Source organism: Hyperolius riggenbachi, chromosome 7 (assembly GCF_040937935.1).
Source record: "Hyperolius riggenbachi isolate aHypRig1 chromosome 7, aHypRig1.pri, whole genome shotgun sequence".
NCBI lineage: Eukaryota > Metazoa > Chordata > Amphibia > Anura > Hyperoliidae > Hyperolius > Hyperolius riggenbachi.
The window spans coordinates 278,368,191-278,395,723 of NC_090652.1; the positions used below are offsets into that span (position 1 = coordinate 278,368,191).

The following is a 27,533-nucleotide window of genomic DNA, read 5'->3' on the forward strand; positions in this document are numbered from 1 at the left end:
CCGGATGTTTCCGTACTTCCGGCTTGTCAGAGACTATGCGACATCGTAAGGGGGCGGGGTCGCCGGCGGCCAATGAGAGGAGGCGTCAGGTAGGCAGAACAGGACGGCGGAGGACGCGGCTGTGTTGGGTTTGGGGGTGATTGAGAAAGGTGAGGGGGTGCTGGCGGATTAGTAGGGTGACTGAGGGGTCCCCCCCCCCCTGAGGACGGGGTGAGGTGCTAGGCTGCAGAGAGGGCCCATGAGGTGAGGGGCTGCTGGGTGGCTGTGGTGTTTCCTGGTCAGGGGGTCCCCTGAGGGGTGCTGGGATACAGAGGTCTCATGAGGGCTGCTGGGTGACTGTAGTGTTTCCTGGTCAGGGGGTCCCCTGAGGGGTGCTAGGATACAGAGGTCCCATGAGGGCTGCTGGGTGACTGTAGTGTTTCCTGGTCAGGAGGGGTGTGAGTGCCTGCAGAGACTGGGCCCCTGAGGAGAGGGTGGTGCTGGAGCACTGAAGGGCTCTGTGAGGAGGGAGGTAAGGTGCTGGGTAAAGTGTCTGTGTAGTGTTTCTGTTGGTGAGATGTAAACAAGTTTTGTAGGGAAGTTTTATGTCTGGTACACATGATGCAATTTCCTGTTAGTTCTGGATGACTAGTCTGGACATTCCCTGTTTGATAATCTCCAACATGTCTGATCTGTTTTCGATCAAGAAAGGGATTCATTTTTAGATCAGTAGAGCACAAAATCGATCCCGTTATCACTAGAAAGCAGATCAGACATGTTGGAAATTTTGGAACGATGGGAAATTTCTCATCCATCTGATGGGAACATTGCATCATATGTACCAGGCATTACAGGAAGATCAGGTTAATCTGGCTGCTTGTTATAGGCAGACTTTACTAGTGCCCTGCATCAATGGTCAGCCACGCCAGCTGGGAAATCTCGCATCACTGCACCCATGCCCATATCCACGACACAATTTTTCTGAACGATTTTTTGCACCGAACAATTTTTTTTCTGAGATATCACACAATGTTTCGTGACATACGCCATTCACAGTGATTGGTCATTTTTGAACAACCCCTGAGGAGGACCACGGCTATGAAAATCAACTTGGCAAACTAAAGTCCAAAAATGTGACAGGTTTTCACTAGCGTGGGCCCACAGTGGTTAAGATTAGGAATAAAGATGTTTATTTTCACTTCAAGCTTGGAAAATACAGATTGCAGTTTGTTTGCTTTAGGTTCCCAAACATTAGGCAACTTTGGCGGCCGATCGACCAACCAATTCAATTAATACTATTGGATTGGTTTAAAATCGGTGCCGCCAAGTGCAGGCCCGATCGACAATATGACCAATTTTGTCCCGAAATTGGTTGCATTATTCGATCGTGCCTTAGTGCAAGACATTGGGCCGAAGTTGGTTGCTTGGAGTGCACTCCAGTAGATATGCAATTAGATAATGCTGAGAAAGTTAGAGAACCATTCATTTCATGAACTGTCCTTCAGCGGGGTTCTGATGATGTGGTGTTTTTGTGTTAGAGAGGGGTTTGAGGATGTATGTAGCCTCCCGTTATGTCTTTTTAAAGTGGATCCGAGATAAACTTTCACTCATTGCATATTTGTGTTCCTTTCATATAGTTTATAGGTCATTCCTCAAGCCAAATACGTTTTTGTTCTAATACTCTAATCCCGGGAATACACGGTACAAACTCGATTATGCCGCCGGATCGATTCCTGCTCGTCGCCGCGGGCGATTCTCTTATCTTCTGCTCGTTTTCCTTATCTTTTTCCATTGTCCCGCCTGCGGTATCGAGCATGGAATCGATCCGGCGGGTGATCGGACATGTCGGAAATTCTCAATCGAGCCATCTAATGGCTCAATCGAGCGGTACAAACGTACTGTGTATTCCCAGCATAATTCCCTATAAACAAACAAGCCGTGCCCACAGCTTTTCAGAGTGCCTTAGCATTTTCAGACAGTAGCAAGGCCTTACAGGAAGCTCAGTCTGGGCAGGAGGAGGGGGAGGTGTTACTAGCCATTGATTTCAGAGGCAGACCCCCGGAGGAGAGGGGACTGAATTTACACACAGGCAAGCTGATAGCCTATCCAGCCCTTAGCCTGTGACAATGTGACAAACAGAACATGGCTGCCCTCATTGTATCACAGGAATAAATAATCATAAACTTTTGCAGCTAGATATGCTTTGTAAACTACCTAAACTTTAGATAAGATATATAGACAAGTTACTTGTTATAGTTAGTTTTTCATCTCGGATCCGCTTTAAAATGTGTGAGTAAACCATCCTCAGGAGAAAATACAGAATACAGCCACATGGATAGTATATATACGATTTTATGAACTTACATTTATAGACATGAGGCTTGAGTTTAATGTTTGTGTTCTTATTCTTTTTAAGGTAAAATAAATTGCTCAGGAAACATCAAAATATAATGGCTACTGTGAGTAATTATTATTTTTTTTTTTTTTTTAATTTGTAACTAAAATATTTATAGCATTATTGTTGCACACTTTTGTGGCGCTTATGTTGAGATGGAAGTGTCAGTGGGCTGTTAAAGGAAACTTGAAGTGAGATGGATATGGTGAATGCCATATTAATTTTTCTTAAAAATTCTTCAAATTGCCTGGGTGTCTTGCTGATCCTCTGCCTGTAATACTTTTTGCCGTAGACCCCCAAAACAAGCATGCGGATCAGGTGCCCTGGCTGCATAAGCTGCATGCTTGTTTCAGGTGTGCGATTCAGATACTACTGCAGCCAAATAGATCAGCAGGACAGCCAGGCAACTGGTAATGTTAAAAAAGAAATCAGTATGGCAGCCTCCATATCCCTCTCAGTTCAGGTGTCCTTTAAGCTACACTAACTGGCTCCAGATTGCTTAACTAGTACTGTCGCACATGGGCAGATCTACACGCATTTTTGAGGCAATCGATCATTACAATCCATCTCCTTCTTAATCAATTGGGCTGCCATGCGAACAAACGCTTGGTTATGATGGATATTCTATCCAGTCTTTTGTCCCAAGCAAGTTTGTTACATTGTGTTGATCAGACAGCACATTATATATAATGGATACCTAAGTGGTGTCCATCCACTTCTGTTTTGGTGTCTGTTGGACTACAAGGAAGACAATAGCAGACATGCCTGGTTTTATGTGCCATGGCTGGGTAAGACATGACGGACAGGTCCGCTTCCGCAAGAGACACAACACATACATTTAAAATGGACAAGTCTGAACGGTTCCTATAGATAGCATAGGATCTGTTTATCCATTGGTCTCCTTTGTAGAAACTGGTCTGCTTTTAAGCCTAGCGAGAACCTGGCCTTACCTGGGTATTACTGTGCATCACTTGACGTTCTATCAGATGTCAGTAGACTGGAGTGGAATATTTGTCTTAAAGCTTTGTACTTCTCAATGACAAATGAGCAACGCTGCAATGCAGTAGTCCCTGTGGTTGGATCACAAGCGACAGAATAACACCTGTACAGACTGTATGACAGACTCCTAGAACATGATTATGATGTTTCTGTTAACTGTGATGAGAAACCAGGGCTGTGGAGTCGGAGGTTTCATAAACTGAGGAGTCAAAGGATTTTTGTACTGACTCCACAGCCCTGGTGAGAATTAGACTAAGGAGTACCCGGAGTCAGTGGTTTCAAAAACTGGGGAGTCAGTCGGATGATTTTTGTATCGACTCCACAGCCCTGGAACAAAACAATGTACCATTTACCATAGAGACCCTTACTGGCATCATACTTTGGTAACCAAAATAATATTTTTTTTTTTTTTTTTTTTAGTTTAAATAGTCAGACCAGAAACCACCTTGAGGCCTCTTGCACACTGCATGCATTTCAGATTCCGATTCCGCTTTTTAATCTGTTTTTACATCCGATTCCGATTCAGATTTTTAATCTTAACTGCATGCTGCGTTTTTTGATCCGTTTTTCTGTTGAATGTATTCAAGGAAAATCGGAAACGGAATCGGAATCGGAAACGGAATCGGAAAACGGATTTGCAGTGTGCAGGGAGCCTGAATGTGTGCCTAGCTTTAGTTCATTAATCCTTAGAATGTGTATAGTAGCGGTGACAATATAACAATCATGAAAGGTTTCTCTCTCTTTTCCCACAGCCTTAAAATTAGTGTAACTATGCTGAAAGTAAAATATTTCTCAGAATAATGGTGTGCTTGTTGTGGTGTTTTGCAGGTGCTCTGCAGCAGAGCCAGGCTGGTCACCTACCTCCCCGGGTTCTGCTCACTCATCAGAAGGGTGAGAGGATCCCGAGCTTTTTCTACCGGCTCTGATGAACCACATGTAGCAGCTGCACCACCCGACATACGTAAGGGGTCCTGTTTACCACTTATAATCCTTGGCAAAGAGATATGAGGAGTCTTGTAAGCAATCATTAGCGGGGAAGAATCTTTGCTTGTTTGATTTACTTGTTATTTTGTATCGGCTGTTTTCGCTTGTAGGGAGAAGTTGATATTATTGCACTTTTAAATTAGCGATGTTGAGCTCCAGGGCCGAGGTCAGCTGAAATGAATTAATGGGACTGAATCAGGAAAGGTGTGATTCATTCATTAAAGAACAGATAAGGAAAAAAAAAGTGCCCCTGGGGGGTACTTACATGGGAAGGGGAAAGCTTCTGGAACCTAATGAGGCTTCCCGCGTCCTCGGCCAGCACACTCCTGTACTTGGACCCTTCGGCAAAACTAAAACAACCTCCATTGCACAAAGGTGCTTTAGCGACTTCCCCCTCAGGCTCCAGTGGAAGTAGCAGAGTCTGATCAGGACCACTCTATCGAGCAGGTGTGAGGCGCCTACGTAGTTGAGTGAACCAAATCTAGCTGCATTACGGCCGCAGTCTGAGTGGGAAGTTGCTAGTGAGCATGCGCGCCCGTTGACAAGGAGGTCTTTGAGTGTTCCAGCGCTGGATGCGTACGAGAGAGAACTGCGCCGAAGACTTGGGCGCAGGACACAGCCAGTATATGGCTGATCCTGTTGCCGCACAAGTCCGGGCCGTGTTAATTACTATTCCCCCTCCAGGCCGACATGGATAGTGAGGGAATGAAATAATTCGGCTTCCAGCAATTGCTGGAAGCCGAATTATTGTTTTAAAAGAAACTTCTGGTCCGTCTTCTGACGGCGCTGAAGTTACTCCCTGTGCCTGCGATAGCCGTAGTTCCTATTACGGCCTATGGTGGCGCTGGCTGCGCCCAAGTCTCCTGCGCTGCTGCGCCCAAGTTTCCAGCGCTAGATTTACCGTCTTCGCGCTGGATCCGCTCTACTGTGGAGGACAGTGGAAGCCTCTTTATGATCCAGAGGCTTCCCCCTCCCTAGATAAGTACCCCCCTAGAGGCACTTTTTTCACTACAGGTTCTCTCTAAGTAGAACACCTTTCTCGGTTTGTCCTAAACACAGGCATGGATCTGGCCCTGAGGACTGGAGTTTGACACCTGTGCTTTAAATTACAGAACCCCAATTCAGTCTTTTGTTTGTATTGGCCTACCTATATATTACATTAGAAGGGAATCAATTAAGTTTCCCTGTTTACTTCAGTTGTTTGCATTATGTAGCCAGAGGTGCAAGAGGCAGAGTGCCGTATTTTGCTGGAGAGATGTAAGAATAGACCTAATCCGAGACCGAGGAGCTTTATAGATCTATGTAATGGGTTGTGTAGAATCTGTCTCTTCGTTCCACTGATATCCCCAGTTCAAAATGTATGCCTTCAGGACTCTTTGGAAGGCTTCAGAAGATCTTTCGTCCGAAGAAGGGCACACGTCCGTACTGCTCATGCTTGAGCTCAAACTTGCTCATCTTTGAAAGCATTCGGGGCAGGAGTACTTCCGAGGAGGCCTGAACACATATTTGACGTACTAATTGAATAATTTAATCAGGGGGGACATTGGTGGGACAAGGTGGTGGAGAGAGTACTGGGAAGGCTTTATGGGATCCACATCTAAGTGTATTTTTTCTTTTGTTAATTTTAAGTTGGGTTGTTTTTCTCAATGCACCTGAAGTGTCAGACTTTGAACACGTGCATACTATGTAATGTTTGTATGGAAGACCATCCCAGGATTCTTTCTCTGTGTTCATTATTGTGTTTTATATTGGCAGTCCCCAGAACCGTGTGGCCAGATGAGGTTATGGGCCCCTTTGGCCCTCAGGATCAGCGATTCCAGCTCCCCGGTAATGTTGGCTTTGACGCCCACATGCGTGGAGTGAACCCACAGAGGATTCCAGCTCATACAAATCTACCTGACCTCTTATCTGAGCCAGCCGCCTGCGAGAGGCACGAGTTTGTCATGGCACAGTTTGTCAATGAGTTTCAGGTAAGGGGCTGGTTTACCACCGGTGCTAGTCCTCTTAGCTTTGCTTTTAGTTGTGTAGAAATAGATTGCTTCCTGCATATAAGATTATTTTTAGTTAAATGTTCACATTTTGTTCTGTAGGGAGTGACGCAGGCTCATGCAGGGCTTGACAGGGCTGCTGTCTGCTATCATTGTTTGAACAAATCTATTGTAGAACAAGTTGCATGGTATCTCTTTGAGGTTTCATCCCATCAGTCAGTAGAAATAGATAGCTCAGTGCAGTAGAGCTATAGTAATGCTATGGATGCTGGTTTTACACTATAGCTGTGCGGTGATCACGTGGCAGGGGTGCCTCCTGCTGCCTTACCGCATAAACTCTTTTCATATGACCCTGTGCCACGGTGCAGTGACAAGTTCATGCATAGGCCCGCCCCTGCGCAAAGACCTACTCCCTTCTGGACAGGAAGTACGTCACTGGGATTCCGGTCGGTACGCACATGCGCGCCGTGATGCACTGTGCTCCATCTTTCACACTTACTGCATTGCCCATAGACTTCCTTTACCCCAAGCTCTACGCATTAAGCCCAGTACTTGCGATAATGCGCCGCAGCACTTGTGTCGTATTGGCTATTTCTGGCGTACCGCAACTGACCGCATTTGGTGAGAAAGTCTCCACATACTTTCATTGCTTTTGCGCAGGCCCTTGCAGTAGCAAATGGCAACGCAACGCAGGTCTCACCTGCAGGTTTAAAAGAGGTCCTAAATGACAGCTGTAGCTAGAGGGCTATGGAGTATGCCATATTTATTACATTTTGAGCCATACTAGTTGCCCTGCTGATCCTGTTTCTGATACTTTAAAGGACAACTGAGGTGACATGATGAGGTGTGTGTGTGTGTGTACAGTGTGTGTGTGTGTACAGTGTGTGTGTGTGTGTGTGTGTGTGTGTGTGTGTGTGTGTGTGTACAGTGCCAAGCACAAAAATAACTAGGCTGCATTGTTTTTTTTTCTTTCTCTGTCTGAAAGATTTAAACATCAGGTATGCAAGTGACAGTTTCTGGTCGGGACCGGTTCAGACTGGGTCAGACTATACTCACTGATAAGTAATTACAGCCATAAAGCACTTTTCTGTCAGTAAATGGCTTATGGGAGCTGCTAAGAGATAAAAAGGGTCAACAATTCATAGATTTGAGCAGAGACAATGAAACAGTAAAAACTTAAAAACTAGATTTCAATTCAAAATAAAACTGTGCGATATTTAAAAAGTCATTTTTAGGAGAAGGAGGTATAGATACAATTGTTTTTCTCATTAGTTTGTTTTCACCTCAGATGTCCTTTAAGCCATACACCCTGAACAAGCATATGCAGATAAGGGGTTTCTGATATTATTGTCAGATCTGACAAGATTATCTTCATGCTAGTTTCTGGTGTCATTCAGACGCCATTGCAACCAAACAGAGGCAGACAACTGGTTTTGTTTAAAAGAAAATAAATATGGCAGCCTCCATGATTCTCACTTCAGTTGTCCTTTAAAAGATACCTATACTTATAAATACACATACTCCAAAATGAACCCCTGTGTCCCATCTCTTCTTCACTTGCAGGTATTAGGAAAAGGGAACTGAAACTTAAAGAGAATCTGTATTGTTAAAATCGCTCAAAAGTAAACATACCAGTGCATTAGGGGACATCTCCTATTACCCTCTGTCACAATTTTGCCGCTCCTCGCCGCATTAAAAGTGGTTAAAACCGTTTTAAAAAGTTTGTTTGTAAACAAACAAAATGGCCACCAAAACAGGAAGTAGGTTGATGTACAGTATGTCCACACATTGAAAAATACATCCATACACAAGCAGGCTGTATACAGCATTCCTTTTGAATCTCAAGAGATCATTTGTGTGTTTCTTTCCCCCTGTTCTCATGCACTGAAGTTTCAGGCTGCTCTTTTCTTCCTGCAAACAGCTTTGCCCTTGTTTGTAATTCCTCAGTATGTGAAAGCCCAGCCAGCTCAGAGGACGATTTATCCAGCTTGTAAAAGATAAGAGAGAAGAGAGAAGCTGCTCTAATCTAAATAACACACAGGCAGTGTGCAGAGAGGGGCCTGGAGCGGGGAGTTCATAGCAGAACCACAACACTGAAGAACTTGGCAGCCTTCCAGACACAGGCCGACAAGTCTGACAGGGGAAAGATACATTGATTTATTACAGAGACAGTGATAGTATAAAGTGCTGCAGTAAGCCAGAACACATTAGAATAGCTTTTGGAACTTGTAGGATGATAAAAAACAGGATGCAATTTTTGTTACGGAGTCTCTTTAAATTTTATTTACAACAGCTGTAGCGCTTCTCCTGGCTGCTAGGTGGCACTGTTGAGTAGAAAGCAGACAGCCTCTGTATTCATTTTGGTGTACAGTAGTGGCCCCAGCAGAAAAGACTAAGCAGGGACACTTGATGTAAAGAAAGGAAGATCACGCGGCCCCTGCTACATGCAGCTGTGGATGAGAGGGAGGATCTCAGGAGTCCTGCACTTTTATATTTATCCTTTAAAATTTGCCTCACATCTGGGAAATGAGTCATGCCAAATAAGCAGGGTTATTCAATGTCTGGAAGGTCCTGTACATAAAAATGAAGCACAATTAAAGTGGTTTTTTTTTTTTTTTTTCTCCATTCTTCTTTAGGGAAATGAAGCTTTCTCAGGCCAACAGGAAGTGAGCCGCATGGGCTCCTACTTTGAGAATGCAAAAGTAGAGTGTGCAATGCAGTCCTGTCCAGAACTCCTGAAAAGAGGTACCAGCTGGCTGAAATCTGCCCACCTCCTGTCATGTCCTCTTATGTGTACAGTCACTTCTCCTTATACATGCATGGGGAAAGTACTAATGGGAAGTAATGGGTTCTGCTCGACTTTCCTCAGTATATTTGCTTTGTGTAGCATTCCTTGAATGGGATACCCCCAAACCTCAGGTGAGCTCAGAGTGATACAGGCAGCGCTGCAGACAGGAGTGTAGTGATGTGCAATTGTATGGGTCGGGTGTAGCTTCATCTGTAACAAGGAAATGCAGGAAAGGGACCTGGTCTTTTAAATTAGATAGCGCTGCTTACCTCAAAGGGGGGGTTAACTTGCGCCACTGCTCATAGCCGATGTATTCCACTTATATTCAGTTGTAGTTCAAGCGTTCAGCATGCGTCTATATATCTTGCCGTATAATGTAAACTCCTCCACCACTGTGGGAGAGAACTCACCGGGCTGTTGTGACCACCGTTAAGTTGGCCAATGCTCGCTCCGGGCACTTTTTGTGTGTTACGGGGCCCTTTAATGCAGTCTCCCTCCGTCCTCGTTATCTTCCTTGCCTCAATAGGTTTATACCCAATGAAAAATAAATGCTTGACATAGCGTAATTCCATAAAACAAGTACAACTTTATTCCACTCACAGCTTGGAATTTGCACGCTCTCCAATACCCCCCGTGCCTCCCGGATAGGCTGAAGTTCTGCACACGTCTGCTCTCTAATCCACCACACTGTTTCACTAATTAGCAGGATCCACCGCTAGATTCCACCCGACATGTTTCGTCACATAACTCATCAGGAGCACGGCGTCACAGCGGTAGGACTCAACTTTAAGTTGCGTCTCGTTCTACAGCATCCGGCTGTCTTCCTTGCGAGCCACCCCTTCTACTGGTTTATCCCCACTGGCCCGTGAGCGGCTAGGTGCGTACCTCTGATGCGGTCCACGTGACCCCACTACTTGCTCCTGCTGGGTTTGAAGGAGGAAATAGTGGAGTCACATGGACCGCAAGTGGAAGGCATCCACTATAGGCAGCAGCATAAGTAAGTTAACCCCCACCCCTCCCACCACAGACAGCGCTATCTAATTTAAATTTAGATCACAAGTAGCAACGTACTCGTAGCTAACATCACTATTCAGTAGTACAAAGCAGTGTGCAATGAAGGGCGTTACCTTGCCGGCTGGGAAAAAAATAAACCCTGTGACCATATTACTTAAAGTGGATTCGAGATGAACTTTTACACTTTGCATAATTGGGTTCCTTTCCTATTGTTTATAGGGCATTCCTCAAGCCAAATACTTTTTTTTTGTTTTAATACTGTAATTCCCTATAAACTAAACAAGCCAAGTCCACAGGTTTTCAGAGAGCCAAGACAGTAGCAAGGGCTCATGGGAGCTCAGTCTGGGCAGGAGGAGGGGGAGGTATTACTAGCCAGGGATTTCAGAGGGGGAGGAGCGGGGGATAAGGGTTTTTTTTGCTCAAGATGCAGATAAGCTTTTGCCTCTGTGTAATGTTTACAAACCAAATGGCTGCTGTCATTGTATCACAGGAAGAAAGAATCATTCTATTAAAGCGGACCCAAACCAAACATTTTTTTTAATTCAAAATATTTAGTTGCATCACTCTGACACATACAAAGATAAATAAACACTCCTTCAAGCCTATGAGCATTTCAGCGCATGCTTTTCACCCTTCTCTTTTCTCAACTAGGGTTATACAGGTGGCAGCCATTAGCAATTCCTCCTTTGCCAGACACCACCTACTCCACCAGTTTGCCGGATTCTGTCCCGGCAATATGAAAGGAAGGGAGGGGTTCCACCAATAAATGTAAAATATTTTATATTTATCATCATGCAGCTGAAAAAAGGCTTCTATTTATTATTACAATTTAGAAAATAGATTTTATTTCTGAAATCTTGTATTTTTAATTTGTGTCCACTTTAAAGCTGTTTGCAGCCAGATTTGTTGTGTAAACTATCTAAACTTTAGATAAGATATATAGACAAGTTACTTGTTATAGTTAGTTTTTCATCTCGGATCCGCTTTAAGAGGATTCCTTTACTGCTAAATTAGAGCGCCCAATTTATGTATTTGGAATACTAGTATAGGATTTCCCAAATTATAAAGGAATACCCAGACAGCTCATAGTGACCCAGAATCACCTGGCCCTATCCCAAAGGGCCATATCAATCCATACCGTGCACTGATGAGGACCAAAAAGACTTAAAGTGACTGTATGTTTGTTGAATTGATGTGGCTCTGTAAAATGTATAAGCTATAGGCTCACTATACACCAGAGGTTCTAGATGGGTTCTGGCTTTCAGGGGCAGAAAGACTATTTGCATATTCAGGAGTGGTGCATCATGGGAATTCGTAGTTGTTCACATAAAGCTGAATCATTCCCTTCTGTTTAAAGAAACCAAAATTGCATTTTCCATATTATATCCATATTATAAAGATCATTTAGACAATCTACACTCTAGAAAAGCGCCCCAACCCTTCCCACCTCAGGGTCACTTGACTTTACCATCTAAATCGGGGGTGTCAAACTCCAATCATGTACTGGGCCAAAGTCTCAAAGTGGAGAAACTGAAGGGGAGGGGGGGGCTGGATTTCTGCTCCCCCCCCCCCTTCTGCTGAGTAGTGCAGTGGAGCAGTTTAATATTTACCTGCTCCTGTGCTGCTTTGGGTCTCCTGTAATCTTCCAGACACATGCTCCGTGCTGCATACCTCTGGCTCTGAACGCATGTCATGTGATCGGGAGCTGGAGGCAAGTACAGAGCGTGCAGCGGCCAGGAAGAACAGAAGAGATGTGATGTATTGCTGGAGCAGGTAAATATTGCACTGCTCTTCTGCACTACTCTGTGGGGAGAGGGTGCCAGAGGGGAAGGTATGTAGTAGGCCTGAACGATTTTAGGAAAAAATTGAATTGAGCGATTTCTGTCTGAAATTGCGATTTCGATTCGATGCACGGTTTCCTTCCAATCAAGCTTTGTTCCCCTCTTTGCTTAGTTGTTCCCTCCTCTGTCTCTCTTTGTGCCCCCTTTGCCTCTTTATGCCTCCTCTGGGTCTCTCTCTTGCCCCCTTTGTGTCTCTGTGCCCGCTCTTTCTCTCTGTGTCTCTCTGTGCCTTCTCTGTCCCCCAAGCTGCATCAGTTCTGGACATAGCTTCTAATGCACGGAATACTTCCTGTATGTCATGTGACATACAGGAACCCGGAGTTTTGCCAAGCACACTTCTTCAAACTTCCCCATGTGAAAATGACGTGATTGCGATAATTGGTGCTTTGACGATTCCGAAATTGTGATCTTGGTGATCACGATTTCGATTTAAATTCGATTTATCAGGCCTAGTATGTAGGTGTGTGGTTTTTTTTTTTATCAGCCACACAGAGGGATTTGCATCAAAGGAGGGGGCCCCATAGTAATTTTGCAGGGGGGTCCCAGGGTTGTTGCTGCGCTCAGGCTCAAACTGTCATCCTCTGGATGGGAAGGCAGTGTACTGTTCCATTTACTGCTTAGAATGGTGCTCATTGTAGCTCTTGAGGGCCACCTAAAATGACAAGGAGGGCCACATTTTGCCCAAGGGCCTTGTGTTTGACACCTGTGATTTAAATAGACGTCAAGGGGGCTAAAATTGCTCCAGTTTGGAGCCTTGCCCAAATACTCCTTAGTGTTTTATGTACTGGCTTGAGCCAGGATTCCAACCCTGGTCAAAGGCTCTAATCCCACAGGCTTAACTAGTATACTATCCAGCTTTATACTTTTTGTTGGCCAAGTCAGTATATTTGCATTTTTTTTTTTTTAGACCGCTCAGGGCGTATGAGAGGAATCAGCGCGGGAGACTTGGGCGCGGGAGACTTGGGCGCAGGATACAGCCGGTATATGGCTGATGCTGCTGCACAAGTCCGGGCCATGTTCAATAATATTCCCCGTCCAGGCTTCCATGGATGGTGGGGAATGAAACAATTTGGCTTCCAGCAATTACTGGTGGCCGAATTATTGTGTTTTAAAAGTAACTTCAGCTCCATCTTCTGACGGTGTCGAAGTTACTCCCTGTGCGCTCAAGTCTCCTGCGCTGTGTTCACTGTGTTTGCCGCTCAGGTTCCTTTGTCAGGCTCAATGCATCATGCCTGATGAGGTGTCCTGTGCTGCCATGAAAACTTGCTAATGTAATTTTATTCAGACGGTAAAGAAAAGTCAGTGAATGCTACATTCTCCTGCTTCTGCTGATAGCCAACACAGTACAACACTCTCCTCTGTTACAGACTTTGCATCTATGTTCCCTGAGATCTCCAGCAACAACTTCATGGTACTGACAGTGACGCAGAAAACTGTGAATGATATGACCATGTGGAGTGAAGAGGTGGAGAATGAGAGGGAAATGCTGATGGAAAAGGTGGGTGATTTCTACTAGGCTTAGCATCTTATTGCAGCTATTTTCTCCAGTGGCGGCTCCTAAGAGTGATCATAAATATGGTACTTTGGTTGTTTTGGCTGAACATCTGCAGGCAGAACAGGTTCCATAACACTCAACATTTGCTTTCATTAAAAATTCAGATTCAGTTGGTGGAGCGCTAAACTCGCCCAGTGATCTGCAAACTTGGCTCTCCAGCTGTTAAAGGAGTCATCAGGCAAACTGTAGTAAAATGAGTGGTACTTACCGGGGGCTTCCTCCAGCTCCCAGGATGTCCCTTGCCGCAGCTCTGCCCGCAGCCGTTCACCGCAGCTCTGACCCGGTCCCCGGCGATGACGTCAGAGCAGTCCACTCCGGCCCAAGTGGTGGTGATTGACAGCGCCGCTCACGCAGGCGCAGTACAGAGTGACCTGGAGGTCGCTCTGACGTCATCGCCGGGGACCGGGTCAGAGCTGCGGTGAACGGCTGCGGGCAGAGCTGCGGCAAGGAACATCCTGGGAGCTGGAGGAAGCCCCCGGTAAGTACCACTCATTTTACTATAGTTTGCCTGATGACTCCTTTAAGGAACTTACAAGTCCCACAATGCATTGCGGGAGTCTGACAACCACAGTGATGATTCATAAAGGCAAATGCTTTGTGGGACTTGTAGTTCCTTAACAGCTGGAGAGCCAAGTTTGTAGACCACTGAACTAGCCATACGCAAATGGATTTCCACCCAATGATCATGAAAGGAACCGACCCCTACTGCACACAGCACATGGATTTTTACTAGATTTCTGCAAGGTATGTGCCGTCACTCTACCACCACTCCTGCCACACCAGGGGCAGCCTTCTCCTTCCAGTGCACTCTGGGAGACCAGATGTTGTTTCTGCTCCGTTGGAAACAAACCTACAAACATTCTGCGGTGACGAACCTCGCCAGCAGTAAAGATGTCGACACCTGTCATACATTTCAGAATGTAAGCAGGTGTATTCAATAAGTTATAGTCCATAAAGTACCTCTTTCAGTTTCCCCTTATGTGGTTTTTAGCAAAATAGGGAATTGCATTCTGAATTTTCTCCACATGGTGTCACTATATCTATTAGAACTGTAAGGGCTTATTTCCACTACACGCAGATTGGATGCAGAAAAACTGACTCCAATGAATGTCTATGAGAAAATCTGCATCAGAAAAATCGTGTTTAGTGGAAACAGGCCCATAGGCATTCATTGGAGTCAGTTTTTATGCATCCAATCTGCGTGTAGTGGAAAACAGGACCTAAGCAGTACTGTGCTCTTATGAAAATGGTCTCCATATAGAAGTTTGTATGTGCACAGGCAAGATATGGGAATGCAGGGCCGGTGCTTCTGTGCACAACTCTGCTTACAGAATAGGAGGAGGTGAGCTGGTAACAGCTGGGTGCCTACCAAAACTAGCTGGGTGGAGCACCTGGCTAAAACAGCCTGGGGAGAACACTGCAGTAGATTTATACTACATGATCAAATGCAGAGATGTTCCAAATTAAATAATTTATCCACGTTTCACCATGTTTAACACGGGACACAACTTACAAACAAACTCAACTTGCAAATAATGCCACAAAACCGGTTTGTAAGGAGGAGACTTCCTGTACTTAAAGGGCAACTGAAGAGAAAGGAATGAGGAGGCTGACATTTATTTCCTTTAAAGCAATATTAGTTGCCTGGCAGCCCTGCTTGTAGCTGCATGCATGTATTGCTGTGTTCTATTGCTTGTGTGTGTCGAGCCCTGCTCTTCCACCAATTCTTTTAGTAAAAAGCATGCAGCAGATCTGGTGTTTCTGACATTATTGTCAGATCTGACAAGATCAGCTACATGCTTGTTTCAAGCATTATTCAGACCCTGCTAAAGCCAAAAAGATCAGTAGGGCTGCCAGGCAACTGGTATTGTTTTTAAGGAAATAAATATGGCAGCGTCCATATCCCTCTCACTTCAGTTGCCCTTCAAATTAGAATGTTTTGTATTCACCAATCACAACTGGGCCATGCCCGAAATTGGATTTGGTGCGTACGTGGCTCAGAATAGAAGTAGGAATGAATAGCTAAACAATAAAAACAGAAACGCGTTAAACAGCAAGATACATAAAAAACAGTGGTTCAGTCTTATCAGAGACAACAGCCAGCAGCTGCAGCCTATAGAGGGAGAGTGGGGAGCACTGGAAGGGGGAAGGCATGGAGAGAGTTCAAGAGGTTGACAGCAGAGGGGAAAAATAAGAGTCCCTGGCCCATATGCAATTCACTTTTTCACCTGAGTTTTCTCCTAGGAGATAATTTTTAATCTTCGATTTAAAATAACTTTCCAGCACTTGCATATGGGCCCCTATGCCTTGATGTCTTAGTAAAGATGGCCTGAAACTTCTGGCCAGATGGGAGCCAACTGAAGGAGCGGTGGCCTAGGTGTGAGGGTTTGTTGACCCTCTGGAGCTGTAGAGGAGGTCAAGCCAGGAAGGGGTTTCCCAATGAACCTGTCCGCTGATCCAGTAACCCCCTGTAACTTGTATCTGTTGCTGGTGGAGGAGCCAGCGTACCAGACCAGGATGGATGAACACAGGAGCAATTCAATAGCGGCGGTGTAGAAGCTCGATGGGCGCTCCTGGGCCATACCAAACTTCTCCAGTCGGTGATGCAGTATCCTGCATGCTTTCTTTGCAGACAGCGCACATTAGTGATGGTCAAGTAGATGCAAATAACTTAGAACTGATGCAAATTTTTGCAGCTTGAAAACAAACCAAACCAATCCTGCTGAGGTAAAATTCGATTAGTTCAATTTCAAGCTGCATAAAAATTTGCATAAATTTGCATCAACGAAGTTATTTACATCTACTTGACCATCACTAGCGCACGTCTGGCAGAGTGGCAGCCATGCTGAATCAGTTTCACATTAAAGATTCAACTTGCCGCAGCCTCTAACAATCCACATTCTTAGCAGACTTTACTACATTTCAGCGGTTATTTTACATTGGCTATAAATGAGTCTGCTTGGACACAATTTGCAATGTCAGCATGGCAGCGATCTCTGTACAGGAAGCTGCTTTTGTTTCCCAGGCTTGTGCCGGGCTCTGGTTCTGCTCTGTTGCATTTTGCTCTTGTAATGTGGTCTAATTATGCAGTAATTGTCAGATTTCCCAGCTCATCACCTCCCTGTCAACTCCAATCTCACAGCAGCAATGGTGTTTACTTATTAGTGTGACCTCTGCGGTGTGCATTCCCAGTGTGGAGCCGGGATACCGCTCCATGGTTCAGTCCTTGTATAGCAAGACGAGATCTTATGAACAATAAGGCCTAGTGCGCACCAGAGCGATTCGGCTGCGTTTTGCTATCCGCTTGCGGCTGCGGATACGCTTGGGTAATGTATCTCAATGGGCTGGTGCACACCAGAGCGGGAGGCGTTTTGCAGAAACGCATACTCCCGGGCTGCTGCAGATTTTGGATTGCGGAGGCGTTTCTGCCTCAATGTTAAGTATAGGAAAAACGCAAACCGCTCTGAAAAACGGCACTTCAGAGCGGTTTGCCAGGCGTTTTTTGTTACAGTAGCTGTTCAGTAACAGCTTTACTGTAACAATACATGAAATCTACTACACCAACAACAGTTCACAAAACCGCAAAACGCTAGCTGAAATGCTACAGAAAAATAAGAAAAAGCGTTTCAAAATCTGCTCGCATTTTGCGGATCTGCTAGCGGTTTTTGGTGTGCACCAGGCCTAACAGATCATGGAAATATTTCTTAAGGGAACCTGAAGTGAGAGGGATATGGAGGCTGACATGTTTAAAAGCAGACCTGAACTCAGAATTTCCTTTCTAAAAGATAAGCAACAGCATAATAAAGAAAAACATTTTATTTGTTACAGCTGATACAAATCCTATAATCTGCACTGTTTCTACTTCCTGTGTTCATGGAAGCAGACATTTTAACATCCTGTGCTTTCAAATTTGCTTATCTGCCATGGCAATCAGCTGATACAGCGAAGAGGTCAAATTTACAACTTGTGACTAGTCACAGATAAGGGGGAAGGGATAAACCAGCGCTAGGCAAACTACGGCCTGCGGGCTGGTATGCTGTTACTGCGGCCCACTGGCAGGCGGCTGGATTCCTCCTCTTCCCCCTCCTTCGTTTCTCAGTCACAAGCAGGCGGTTACGGAGGAATTTAAAGCTCACCTGATCATCGATTACTGCGTCGCGCCTCCATAGCAACAGGGCGGTACATGACCCGACGTCAGTTTTAGGTTCCCCCATAATCGCCGCTCTCGACTTTGCAGGGAGGGAGGGGGAAAGAAGAAAGGAGGGGAAATATTTCAAGAACGCAGTCCGGGCCACGCAAACTTTGCCCAGCCCTGAGCTAACCTCTCTAAATACATACAGCGTGAATTTCTCTATTTTCTTTCTGTTCTGTGCAGGAGTTCAGGTCAACTTTAAACACTACTTACCTGCCAACCTGCTGATCCTCTATTTGTAATACTTTTAGCCATAGACCCTGAACAAGCATGCAGATCAGGTGCTGACTGAAGTCTGACTAGATTAGCTGCATGCATGTTTCAGGTGTGTGATTCAGACACTACTGCAGCCAAAGTAATCAGAAAGGCATGCAAAGAAATTGGTATTGTGTAAAACTTTAATATAGCAGCCTCCATATACTTCTTGCTTCAGGTTCCCTTTAAGGTCTGTAAACATGCTAGTTAAGTCGGCACACACGTGAGTGGGAAAACATTTCATGGCAAAAAGAAACAAGAAGTTTAATCGACATTGATCACAAATGCTGATATTTCAAAGGATTATGTTGTTCAAAAACTGCGTGCAAAAGGGACATATCACACAACATGTACGTATGCTCTTGTGCAATGCTGGTTGAATGACTTGTTCACACTGGTCAGTTGCATGATATCTGCTTAATAGTCATCTGAATTGATCTGACAGTTGAGTAAGGTAGAAGGTTTGGAAGTGGCACACCTTGCCATTTGAGGCTGGGTGCAAAGCAACACCCAATGTAATAAGCAAAAGTGCAAGTTTGGTTAGCACACCATCAATTAATGCAGAAGGGTTTGATTCTTCAATGCATGTGTCAACACGATAATTGACAATTGTTTTGGGGCCATGGAGGGTGTCCATCATGAGGGTGAAGGGGGCCCTCTGTGGCCCTGAAACAATTGTCAATTATCGTGTTGACACATGCATTGAAGAATCAAACCCTTCTGCATTAATTAATGGTGTGCTAACCGACTTTTGACCTGACCGTTGGATTGAGCAGAGTACCTGATTATTGGTTTCTCGTCCTTGCAGTTTAGCTATCTTTTTTTTTTTTTTTTTTTTTTATTGTCATCTAAAATGACGAAATGTGTGTGTTGGCAGTTTCAAACTATTTTTATCTAGTGTGTATACAAAACTTTACACTGACTCCTCCTGCAGCTGCGGTGGAGATCTGGGGTTTATTGTCTTCTAGATAAGGTTTCTTCTTTTCTTTTTGGGCAGTTTTGTTCAGCCTTTATCACTCTATTTCATTTGATTGTTGACTTGACAGCAATGCTGACAGAGCAGGAGAGCATATGCTCTCGTTTGTTGTTTTCTTTATTTGATGTGTACGGTATATATAATGCACTTTTCTTTCTAAATGCACTAGCAACCTTTACACTAAGCACTTTTTCTCCCTGACGACGGCTCCATGTAGGAAGTCGAAACATGTTGGATTGGTGGAGGGTATTAATTTATATGTAGAAAGCAAATAGCAAACTTGTCAAAGTATAGGATTTTTTTGTTTGAGCACTATTACAAAAACTCATGTCAAGAGGTGTATGTGCTCTCTAAAGTACTTAAAATCATACCTTATGTACTGAAAAATGAAAACATTTTTAATGAATTTAATATAATGAATTTTATATAAGACTATTAAAAGTTATGTTTTACTTATACTTCTGAAAGGATTAACCCTGTGTATATGGTGAGGTAAGTATGTAATATTCATTTGCAGGTACATCGTGTGTTTATTTAAAATTTTACTCGCTTCAGGTTCCTTTTAAGGTGGCCATACATCAAGTAATTTTGGGGGTCAATCCAACCAAAAGACAAATCTCTCACTTTCTCTGATCGAATCTTAGCGGGAAGAGTTCTGTTGGCCTCCATAAACAGCAGGCTGATTTCAATATGAATTATTTTGGGAATCCAAAAAAAAATTTAAACATGAATTATTTTGGGAATCCACCTAATGACGTCCTCTCACCGCCCCCGGCCACATTCCCCCCCCCCCCCCACCCTTCTTCCTCATTCGAACCCCACATGGTTGCTGGCGTATTGGACGTGTTGCGCATGTGTGATATCAAAGCCAATAAAGTACCTGTTTTGTAAGCATGTGAATTTTTCTTTTGTTTTTTTTTTCCGCACAGATTGAGCTTTTTTTTTGTGTAGTATTTAGATATATGTTCGTATATGTCTTTGTAGTTAGGTAAATGTATAATTCCTTGATGTGCCTGTTAAAATACACACAGTTGGCAGGGCTTGAACCTGTAATTGAATATGTATTTCTATAGTTAATGTTGTAAGGCATAGTTTTTTAATGTATGTTTCCTCTTTTGGTATTGCAGTTTATTAATGGTGCCAAGGAGATCTGCTATGCCCTCAGATCAGAAGGCTACTGGGCAGACTTCATCGACCCATCCTCAGGACTGGCTGTAAGTGCTCTGCCTAGACTATACATGTCAAATTCCGGCCTGCGGGCCAAATTTGGCCCTCAGAGCCATGACATTTGGCCCTCAAGTGGTTTCCCCCCTTTGCATTATGTTTGGCCCACTCTAGACCACCAGGGAAGCTATAATGGAGGTGAAGCCCTAAAACACCAGGGAAGCCATATGGAGAGGTCCAGGGGTAAAGCACTAAACACAAGGGAACTGTATAGGGGAGGGTGGGGGGTCTCTAGACACCAGGGAACAGTATAGGGGAGGAAGAACCACTAAACACCAGAGAACTTTATAAGGAAGGAAGGTGGCCAGTAGACATTGAGGTTGGCCTGCGACTAGGTCCCAGTGTACAATTTTGGACCCCCTTTGTACTTGCGTTTGACACTCCTGGCCTAGACACTATACAAACATTGTTGGCTGAACAGAACACCTGAATTGTTAGTGACCATTAAAGAGACTCTGAAGCCTTGCGAAAATCATGTTTTTCTTTTAAAAACCTCTTAAGCATGATTGCAGCACCTAAAACGCCGCAACCCCGCGGCTGAAAACTCAATTACCCCAAACGCCCGGTGCAAAAATCCATTACTTTCCTGGTCCTGGATTTTGCTGCCCTGGGAGGCAGAGCTTTGGGCTGTAGCTCTGCCTCCATTCGCATCATTCAGCACCGATCGCCGCCTCTCCCCGCCCCTCTCAGTGAAGGAAGACTGATGGACGCGTGTAGAGGAAGAGCTGCAGCCAAAAGCTCTGCCTCTACGTGGAAGGAGCCCCGCGATGTGCCCCAGGGAGTTTGGGGTGATTAAGTGAGTTTTCAGCCGCGGGAATGCTGCATTTTAGGTGCTGCAATCATGCTTAAGAGGTTTTTAAAAGAACACTTGAAGTACAGCCCTACAAACCTAGCTGGTAGGGGATGGTTAGTGAGATGCTAATAATTTAGTGTTGATGCAAATGTTATGCTAAAGTTACGCAGCTTGGCATTTGGACCTGTAAAAATCAAGTACTGCATTTTGGCCAAAATTAGCATAATATTTGCACTGAATTATTAGCGTCTCATTGATCATCACTACTAGCCAATAATCAGATTACATACTCAATAGCAATGGCTGCGGTAACCTGTGGGGGTCTGCTGAGCCTCCTATGTGCTCAAAGATGGATGATAACCTGTCAGCGTACAAGAGAACGGCGCGGGAGACTTGGGAGCAGGATACAGCCGGTATATGGCTTATCCTGCTTCTGCACAAGTCCCGGCCGTATTAAATACTATTCCCCCTCCAGGCCGCCACGGATAGTGGGGAATTATGTAATTCGGCTTCCAGCAATTGCTGGAGGCCGAATTATTATGTTTTAAAAGTAACTTCAGCTCCGTCTTCTGACAGCGCTGAGGTTACTCCCTGTGCTCCGCTATAGCCATAATTCCTATTACGGTCTATGGTGGCGCCGGCTTTGCCCAAATCTCCTGCGCTGGTTTCAGCGTGTTCGAACCTGACAGTGGGCCAGACTAATAACTTCATAGAAAAATCGATCGAAAAATAGAAAATCGATTGAAATTCAGATTGGACATGTTGGAAATAATCGATCGGGACTGCGCATGACGTCATGTCCGATCGTCGCCATAGCAATGACTGGAAGCTGATTGCGGAGGCTGCGGCTCTTGCGGGATCGCGGCTGGGTAAATGTAAGCGGCGGCGATCGAGGGGATCAGAGAGGTGCTGAGGACTTGGGGGACACTGGTAGCTAGCCTGATGCTAGCTACTACTTTTACAAGTTTTATTACAAAAATCCCTCCCGTGGACGCAGCCACCGAAACTGTGTACCGCCAGGAGGGTTAAAGAGGAACTTCAGCCTAAACAAACATACTGTCATTAAGTTACATTAGTTATGTTAATTAAAATAGATAGGTAATATAATCTCTTACCCACCCTGTTTTAAAAGAACAGGCAAATATTTCATGAGAGCAGCCATCTTTTTGGTTGAAAGGAGATGACAGGGAGCATGAGACACCGTTCCAACTGTCCTGTGTCCTGAGCACCTCTCCCAGTTGCTAGGCAACGTGAATAACATAGGAAATCCCATCATGCTTTGCACATCATCAGGGGAAAAAAGCCTGGGCAGTTTTCTTTGATGGGGCGGAGCTTAGTTTTTGTGCAGCTAAAAATAAGTCTTATATAAGAAAAACAAAGTTCTGATGTTATGAAACTGTTAAAGAAACACCAAGCCTTTTATAGAGAACCAGAGAGGACAGAAAAAAAGCTTTTATACATCATTTAGGAGAGAGAAATTGTGAGCGAATAGTGTGATGCCCCAAATTCACAGCCAGTTGGCGACACACAATCCTACCTACCTAATAATGAATACAGTAAAATCCCTTTATAGTAAACTCCAAGGGATCAGGACAAGTAGTTTACTACATCAGAAGTTTACTAAATCAGAATTGTTCATACATTGTACATTGTACAATTATACAGACACATTTGCTGGGGCCTGAGGACTGAGTTTACTATATCCAATGGTTTTACTATATCAAGAGTTTACTATAATGAGATTCAACTGTAATAGAATGTTCTGCTCTGGTCCTCGGCTGCTGGTATTTCTGTATGAAGCACAGACAGTATTACTATTTGGAGCCAGGTAAAATTGTCCCAATGGCAGCAGAGGATGCCTTTATAGACATCACGGTTTTCCAAAAGGATCACAAATTATTTTTGGTGGACAAAAATGTATTTCTAGTTGTTCTGTATTAAGCTTTATGGCTGTATTTCGGAACATAGTTTCAGCTTTTAAAAAAAAAAAAAGTCTGCCTAGCTAAACTTTAAAGAAGGGGGGCAGCTGTTTTTTTTTGTTTGTTTGTTTGTTTGTTTTGTTATGCTAGCAACCCTCTATCCTTCTGACAGCATACCTTCTCCTATTTACAGCCAGTTGTAAACAAGTGTCAGAACCAACCAGTGATATTTTTTTTTCCCTGTATTGTCACCTATAGGCGTGTTGATGTAGTAAAGCCTCTGAGTGTTGAAAAGAAATGGTCATTTCCCTCCCCTCCCCTTATACCAGGGCGTCCTCATGTATTCTCCAACCCCACTGCTGAACCCCAGTGAATAGGAATTCATTTCCTGTCACTCAGTGCATTTGAATGAAACTGACATGCTGACAAAATGGTGCTCAGCAGATTATTCCTCAGTCCAGTTGTCAGACACAAAAAGTAGCTTTTGCCTGTTCTTTGGAAGAGGGCACACCAGTCTGCTTCTAGCTGTGCATGGCAGGGGAACACCATAAGGTAAAGGCAAAATCAGGTTTAAAAAGAGTAACTATGACTTTCATGAATATACAGTCTGCTCCGCAAGCTCATGGTGAACCAGAACTTCTAGGAGTCCGTGAGGGTCTGAAAATGACTAAAAAGCCCTCTTACTAAAATGCTATGCGAAACAGAAATTTGCCGCCTTAAAACAGAAGGTATGTGATTGATCAGAATTGGAGTGAACATATGAGGTCTCCCATAATGCATCACTGCTGAATATGTAAATTATCCTTTGTTGTCGCTGAAAGCTAAACACACCTCCAGAACCGCTCAAATGCAATGATGTCAGCTTGTTAAAGAGGAGCTGTCAGCCATACTATCTCAGAAAAAACCTCATAAGTAGATAAATATTTGCTCTACTTACATAACATATATATTGCACTGTCCACATTTTGATTTTAGTGATTTTTCTACAGTAAAAAAGAAAATCCTTCTTAGCATTTCCCATTTTAACTGTGGCAATTTTGAAGCCAATCCTGATGTCATTTCCTCCCTTACTCTCTTCTGCCTGATTGTGTATGCATTGCCCGTCCTTCACTGTAGACAGTGCATTGTCTCAGCATGAGAAATATTGGCCAGAGAGGAACAGAGGTGTGGGAGGGAAAAAAGGAGGGAAAGATGCAGCCTGATTTGCTGAAGCCTTAGTTAAGTCTAAGGGGAAGTAGAGAAAAAAAAGAACCCAGCATGCCCTGCAATTTCCTTTATGTGCACCAAATAAGAGTCGGGTAAACTGGGGAATAATTTATCAACAAAAGTAATAGTGATTTTAACTTTTGGATTGCCTGATTAGCATCCTTATTACTTGTTTACCAGATATAAAGAATTGATTTTTGATTTTACACTTTAAATCTACAGAGCCACAATAATCCAACATGCATAAAGACTGTTTCAGACTGGTTGATCCTCATCAGTACATGGCATGGATTAATGTGGCTCTAAGGGCCCGTTCTCACTTGAGCGGGAATCGCACGATTCCCGCTCAAGGCAAACCACTAGGGGTTTTGTAAAAAACGCTACAACATGTAACACATGGCAGTGTTCTCACTGCCGCGTTTGCGGTTAGCGTTAACCAGAAATGTGTTACATGCAGCGGTTTGCTGGCGATTCACGATTAGCGATCGCCATTAGCATGCATAGCACGATAATCGCGATCGCTCCAAAACCGCCACAGTGTCCTGTGATTTTTATGCGTTATCGCTGGAAAATCACTCCCGCAATTTTGCGATTCTTAGATGTGAATGGGCCATAAGGGGTAGAACTTGAAATGCGCAGAGTTACAGATTACCCGACCTCAGAGCCACATTAATCCATGCCATGAACTGATGAGGACCAACCAGTCCAAAACAGTCTGTATGCATGTTGGATTAGTGTGCTACATTCTGTTGCGATGCGAGTATTTTGCTGCTGCTGCTGCTGTGCGACCACATGGTGAGGCATACATTACAAAGAAAGTATGCTTCACTGACAATCCAAATGCACTTGTTGTTCAGTGCATTACTGCGCCTGGACCTGCCACACCGCAATCAATCTAATAATCCCATAGGTCTATCGTTGCTTCTGCGACGGGATGCAGCGATATTGTGCAACGCTGCAAGTGTGAAAAGAGCATAAAAGTAAATCTGAGGCAAAAAAAAAAAGTTTTATACATTCCTGGGGCTTTTCCATCCTCCTTCAGGCTGCTCGGTCCCTCAAAGTCCTCCGCCTCCTGGATCCTCCTCAGTTCAGTCCGGTAATCCAGCTAGTCGGCACATACTGCGCATGCTCAGTCATGTGACCCCGTTGCCGGGAGCGTTCTGTGCCTGCGCAGTACTGCAAACAAGGCCAGACGGTGCTAGCTGACTGGATTACCGGATTGAATTGGGGAGTATCCAGGAGGTGGAGGACAGTGAGGGGGCTGGAGAAAGCACCAGATATGTATTTTTTTTTATTTTTTTTTGCCCATGTGAGGTACTCTCTAAGAATCCAGTGCCTTTTATTATTATTATTATTTTTTTTTATTTTCACATTTCGATTGCGATTACTGTGATTGGCACACAGGGTCAGAAGCCAATGAAATTGGCTCCCATTCGGTGGACAGAGCTCAGCTGCCATTAGACATCTGAGTGCAGCGGCGGGAGCGTGTGGTGAGGGGAGATTGAAATCTATGCCCAGTTTGGGGCCTCTTATCCCTGCCAAGACATATTTTTCAATCAGCTGCATCCAGCACTGGTTAAAGGACCACTATCGCGAAAAAATTTAAATGTAAAATACATGTATCTACATAGAAATAAGTATGTTTCTTCCAGAGTAAAATGAATCATAAATTGCTTTTCTCCCGTGTTGCTTTCACTTACAGTAGGTAGTAGAAATGTGACAGAAGCGACAGGGTTTGGACTAGCCCATCTCCTCATGGGGGATTCTCAGCATGGCCTTTATTCTTTATAAAGCCTCTCCCTGAAAAGGATTTATGCAAAGATGCTGCCCAGCCTCCCTGCTCACTTCAGTTTTTTGGCAGTTGGACAGAGCAACTGCCATTTACAAAGCTTTTGAAAATAAAGAAAACCCTGAGAACCCCCATGAAGACATGGGCTGCTCCAAAACCTGTTGGTTCTCTAAGATTTCTACTACTTACTGTAAGTGACAGCAACATAGAAAAGTAATTTATGGCTCATATTCCTATGAAAGAAATGAACTTCTTATCTGTATATGTTTAAATATATGTTAAATTTTACGATTTTTCTGATAGTGGTCCTTTAAGGGCCAGAGAGTTCTGGGTAAAAAAAAGGGCTTACCGACATCATACCGCATGGACCTGTCGCTCTTGCCATTTGTGCTCTTCTCCCATTGCTGATGCCCATTCGTTTCTGCTGTAGCATTACAGCAAAACTCTGTGAGCTGGTCTGGAGCTGATTTCATTGGCTCCTGACCCTTTGATCACTGGTCAGCCTCCCTGCTCACTTCACACTTTTTTGGCAGTTGGACAGAGCGACTGCCATTTACAAAATGCTTTTTAAATTAAGAAAATTCTGAGAACCTCCATGAGATGGGCTACTCCAAAACCTGTCGGTCCTGTCAGATTTCTACTACTTACTGTAAGTGACAGCAACATAGGAGAAGTCATTTATAGCTAATTTTACTCTGGAAGAAATGTACTTGTTATTTGAATGTGATTACATGTATTTGAAATTTTACGATTTCCGCAATAGTGGAACTTTAAAGAATCCCCCCCCCCCCCCCCCCCCCCCCCTTATGCCTTCCCAGGTCAAAATCCACAACTACATTTTCTCATGTTTCTTCTACAATATGTCATTGTTATATTAGTGACTGTATTCCTTTTTTTTTTTTTTTTTGTCTTTACTAGTTTTTTGGTCCATACACAAACAACACCCTCTTTGAGACAGACGAACGTTATCGGCACCTTGGCTTCCGGGTGGAGGATCTCGGCTGCTGTAAGGTGATTCGCCACAGCGTTTGGGGAACCCACGTAGTGGTGGGGAGCATATTCACCAACGCACCTGCAGACAGCGACATCATGAGGAAGTTGGGGGATCATTAGCTGCTGCCTCGGGAGGTCCGCGGGCCCCATTATCACCTCTATGCTGATTGTTCACCCTCTCAGCTGATGGCAACGCAAACCCTGGGCATGGACCTTATATTGTGCAATTATTTAACACAAAAGGAACTTTTTAATTTATGGAAAGCTGGGCCACCAGCGAGTAATGTGATCTGTGTACATGATGTGATGCGTGATCGTTCTGCTTGTAAAACAGAATTGTGGATCTATTTGCCACTCAGAGGAAACGCTGTGAATACAAACTTGAAATAAACTGGTTTTACAAAGTTTACAGAGGTTGTACAGCTGTCTGCTTCTGTATAGAAGGAAAGTGTGAGATTTTGGTCAGTGTAACTTTTTTTTTTGGGGGGGGGGGTGGCGGCGGTGGAGTTTGTAGGTTGGAACATTCAAATATTTGGTAAAAAGTTATTTAACCTCCCCAGCAATTTTGCAGTTTTTTTATGAGCTTTAAGATCTTCCTGTCATCATCACAACAAACAGCGATCACACCAGAGGGATTGAGAGC

The 27,533-nt window shown here is 44.2% G+C and overlaps 1 protein-coding gene across 5 annotated transcripts; it reads left to right on the forward strand.

Annotated features, from left to right (window-relative positions):
• Window positions 1-27,299, forward strand: MMADHC (metabolism of cobalamin associated D). 5 transcript variants are annotated; one of them, XM_068245834.1, is made up of 8 exons: window positions 1-89; window positions 2,396-2,438; window positions 4,202-4,334; window positions 6,113-6,327; window positions 8,982-9,090; window positions 13,356-13,486; window positions 20,094-20,180; window positions 26,816-27,299. In XM_068245834.1, exons 2-8 carry the CDS (start codon window positions 2,430-2,432, stop codon window positions 27,008-27,010), a joined length of 879 nt encoding a protein of 292 aa, XP_068101935.1. In that variant the 5' UTR covers window positions 1-89; window positions 2,396-2,429; the 3' UTR covers window positions 27,011-27,299. The 5 variants fall into 5 exon arrangements, with proteins under 5 accessions (XP_068101935.1, XP_068101937.1, XP_068101938.1 ...); XM_068245833.1 differs by having other exon boundaries at window positions 79-149; XM_068245836.1 differs by lacking the exon at window positions 4,202-4,334 and having other exon boundaries at window positions 3-89.
• The last annotated feature ends 234 nt before the right edge of the window (window positions 27,300-27,533 follow it).